Below are 4,655 nucleotides of genomic sequence, written 5' to 3' on the forward strand. Positions count from 1 at the left end.
TGTGGGATGACATTAAGAACATCATACAGAAAGAAAGCAAAAGTTCATTAAAAAGAAAGGAAAGACTAAAATGGGTATCAGAAGAGACTCTGAAACTGACTCTTGAATGTAGAGAAGTGAAAGCAACTGGTGGAAATGAGAAAGTAAAAGAGCTGAGCAGAAAATTTCAAAGAGAAGACAAAGTCAGGTATTAATAATGAAATATGCAAAGACCTAGAGTTAGAAAACTAAAAGGAAAGAACAGGCTTAGTATTTCTCCAGCTGAAAGAACTGAAGAAAAAATGTATGCCTGCGTTGCAATATTGAATGATGCAGGAAGCATCAAAATAAGATGGAAGGAATACAGAGTCACTCTACCAAAAAGGGAGTCCTGATGTGCTTGTGCTCATGAGGAACCTGTACATAGACCAAGAGGCAGTCATTCAAACAGAACAAGGGGATCGTGAATGGTCTATCATCAGGAAACATGTGTGCCAGCATTGTATATTTCCACTATATTTATTTAATCTGCATGTTGAACAAATTACCTAAGAAGCTGGTTTAATGAAGAACATTGCATCAAGATTAAAGGAATACTTGTTAATAACCTTTGCTATGGGGATGATACAATCTTACTTGCTAAAAAACGAAGAGGGCTTGCAATATTTATTGATGAAGATAAAAATCCAGCCTTTAGTTGGATTACACCTCAATGTAAAGAAAATGAAAATCCATACAACTGGAGCAATAAATAGCATCATTGTAGATGGAGAAAATATTGAAGCTGTTAAAGACTTAATTTTTCTTGAATCCACATCCATAATCAGCAGTTTCAGTCAGTAGTCAAAAAATCAAATGACATATTGCATTCGGCAGATCTGCTGCAAAAGACCTCTTATATTGGCAAAAAGCAAAAATGTCAATTTGAAGACTGAGATGCACCTGACCATGGTATTTTCAGTTGCTTCATATGCATGTAAATCTGGCCAGTGAATAAGGAAGACTGTAAAAGAATTGATGCATTTGAATTATGGTGTTGATGAAGAATATTGAAAGTACCATGGACTGCCAGAAGAACAAACAAATCTGTGTTGAGTGAAGTAAAACCAGAATGCTCCTTAGAAATGATAAAGGTGACACTTCTTATACTTTGGGCATGTTGTCAGGAAGAACTAGCCCCTGGAAAAGGACGTCATACTTGGAAAAGTGGAAGGTCAACAGAAAGAGAAAAATCCACAATACGATGATTGACACAGTAGCAGCAACAATGGGTTAAAACATAACAACAATTGTAAGAATGGGTAGGACCAGAGATTGATTTTGTTTGTTTGTTTGGCAATACAGTTAACATGCCTTTGCATAGTCAATAAAACACAGTAAACACCTTTCTGATGTTCTCTGATTTCAGCCAAGAACCATCTGATATCAACGATACCTTTTATTCCACATCCTAAACTGGATCCAGCTTGAATAGAAACATTAATACTTATAAATAATACCTTCTTGTTAGTTTATTAAAAATTACCATATATGATCCAGATATAACACCTGAAATGAAGGTGAAATTTAACCTGGTGCAAGAGCAAATCTGATTACTAGAAAGACTATAATAACTTAGTTCTTTGATTATTTTTATTTGTCGATTTAAATAGTTGGTAATGAAAAACTGAGGGAAAGTGTCAATTGGGCCACTTAATATTATTTATTCATCTTTCCTATAGTTCATTCATCGGTCTAAACTCTTCAGTTTTAAGTTTTTTTGCGTTCCGATCTTCCTCATGGAGCTCTCTTTTATGTGACTGTTAGAAATATACATGGTCATGTGAGCTGTTTCAACTCAGAAATGTGTGAAATAGCTATAACTTGTTCTTACCTACTACTATTGGAAATTTTTCAGCCAGTGAGTTCAATAACTCAATGAAAAAGTACGGCTTTACTGATAAGTGATAAAATGTATATGCATCTTTGATTATGTTTTTATATTCACTAATTTGAAAACCACATAACTCAAAATATTGCCGCTTGGTTGTTTTTCTTTTCCCTAGATTTGGATGATCCTGTAGTAACTGTTCATCAAAGTATAGGTGAAGCTAAAGAACAGTTTTACTATGAGAGAACAGTATTCCTCCGATGTGTTGCCAATTCCAATCCACCAGTTCGGTACAGCTGGAGACGTGGCCAGGAAGTCTTACTGCAAGGATCTGATAAAGGAGTTGAGATTTATGAACCCTTCTTTACGCAGGTAGGAAATAAGATATAATATTTTCACTCTCTTCTACTAGGATACTTTCCTAATTTAGTCAGTATGCAATACTGTAGCTAGTTCTAAAGATAGTTTCTTGAAATCTTACATGAGGAAAAACTAACATCCACTCAACTGAAATATCAAAAGATTCAAAGTGTGAAGGACAGTTTATGGTCCTTTAGTAGTAAAGCTAATAGTTAAAATACTAACACTATAAAAATATCTTACATTTAATGTATCAATCTATATTTTCTTATAGGTAAGTATCTAATTTCATGATAAAGTATATGTAAACTGTTTCTTAAATGTTGTTGTTGTTGTTGTTATGTACCATATCATAGTGATTATGAACCAGGCTACGAACCACAAGGTCAGCAGTTTGACGCTACCAGCTTGTTCCATGGGAGAAAGATGAAGCTCCCGTAAGGATTTACAGCCTCAGAAACCCTGTACAGTGTCGCTATGAGTCGGAACTGACTCCACAGCACACAACTACCACCACCCACCACCATCATTTCTTAAATGCAGAGATTTTCATTGTCTTCCTTTGCAGTGGTAAATAATTTCAGAGGAATGATGGATTCTATTTGAGATGTCTTCTAGCTTTTGTTTTAATAAAAAAAAATCTGTCTTTAATTTCCTTTATTGTTTAGCTTTGAATTAGTTTAGGAATAGATCCTTAATTATGTAAAAATTAAAATAATCAAGTATTTTTTAAAAAAAATCATAAAAGAAAATTTGAATTTATTATCTATCGAGGATTTAAATGAAAATGTTATTGTTATTAAGTGCCATCACTTCAGTTCTGACTCATAGCGATGCTGTATAGAGTTTCCAAGGAGCAGCTGGTTGGTTTGAATGACCGACTGCATCAGTTTTGGGAAAGATTTGAAATTGTAGTCTGTCAGCTCCTGGAGCCTTGTATTTCACCAATGCCTTCAATGCAGCTTGGACTTCTTCCGTAAATATAATCAATTCTTGATCATGTGTTACCTCTTGAAATGGTTGGATATCAACCAATTATTTTTGGTATCATGACTTTGTATATTCCTTTGATCTTCTTTTGGTGCTTTCTGCACCATTCAGTATTTTTCCCGTAGTTGCAACCCAAGGCTTGAATATTTTTAATATTGCAACCCAAGGCTTGAATTTTTCCTTCAATCTCCATTTTCTGTATGGTTGTTTATTACTTATAGATGGCTATGATCATTTGAAAATGAATGCATGTCTTGTGAGAATTTGGGGAAATCTTGTGTAATGGAATTACAAATATAATGTTTTTAATTTAACGTTACTGAACAAACTTTTCATTAGCTCTTTTGAATTTATCTATATTCCTATGTTAGCAATTCTGAAAAATGATCTCATAAGGACTCTCAAAAAAGTATTTATTGATTATGCCTATTTAACTAAAATTTACTTTTTCTACTTTCTTTTTTCTCCCATTCCTTTATGAATAATAAAACAAAAGAACACTATTTTAATTTGTGCATTTTGCTGCTGATACATCCTTCTAAAAGGAGCTCTGGTAGCATACTGAATATGAGTCAGGCTGCTAATCTCACAGTCAGCAGATCAAAACTACCAGCAGTTCTGCAGGAGAAAGATGAGGCTTTCTGCTCCTGTAAAGATTTCCAGCCTCAGAAACCCTGTAACAGGGTCACAATGAGTCGGAAGTGATTCCACGACACATAACCTCCATCAGTACATCCTTATGTGTGACTATTAGTCTTTACCATGTATAATACAAGGTTTTCCAATTTGGGCTATATTTCTATATGTGTTCACTTAAAAAATATTTAAAACACACAATGTTTTGTATTCTAAATTAGTTTACTGCAGGAAACAATTGCCAAAAAGTTGCAGCTTTAGCTCATCTTAATGACTCTCCTTCCCCTTAATTACTGGATCATATTGATTATTTATCCTTTTGAACTGCCTATACATTTATATCCACCACACATCTGTCAGTTTGTCTTGCTGTGGTAGCTTATGAGTTGCTGTGATTCTGGAAGCTATCCCACATTATTTTAAATACCAGCAGGGTCACCCATGGTAGACAGGTTTCAGATGAGCTTCCACACGAACCCAGAATATAAAGAAGGCACCAGGAATTGATGGGATAAAAATTGAAATCTTTCAAGAAAGTGAGGCGGCACAGGAGGCACTCAGTCATCTATGCCAAGAAATTTGGAAGACAACTATCTGGCCAACTGATTGGAAGAGATCCATATTTGTGCCCATTCCAAAGAGAGATAACCTGATGAAAAGCAAAATCATCTAACAATATCTTTGCTATCCCATGTGAGTAAAGTTTTACTAAATGGCTACAAGCATACCTTGACAGAGAACTTGCAGAGGATTTAGAAGACACCATGGAATGAGGGATATCATTGCTAATGTCTGATGGATCTTGGCTGAAAGCAGAGAA

The 4,655-nt window shown here is 34.7% G+C and overlaps 1 protein-coding gene across 2 annotated transcripts in view; it reads left to right on the forward strand.

Moving 5' to 3' along the window:
• The window catches only part of MDGA2 (MAM domain containing glycosylphosphatidylinositol anchor 2), a 1,390,890-nt gene that overhangs the window by 824,803 nt on the left and 561,432 nt on the right, over positions 1-4,655 (forward strand). For both annotated transcript variants that reach the window (XM_006873307.1, XM_006873308.1), the window contains one exon: positions 2,025-2,221. In XM_006873307.1, the coding sequence (XP_006873369.1) occupies positions 2,025-2,221 (197 nt within the window). The remainder of the gene's footprint in view (positions 1-2,024; positions 2,222-4,655) is intronic.

This window comes from Chrysochloris asiatica, unplaced genomic scaffold (genome assembly GCF_000296735.1).
Source record: "Chrysochloris asiatica unplaced genomic scaffold, ChrAsi1.0 scaffold00235, whole genome shotgun sequence".
Lineage (NCBI taxonomy): Eukaryota > Metazoa > Chordata > Mammalia > Afrosoricida > Chrysochloridae > Chrysochloris > Chrysochloris asiatica.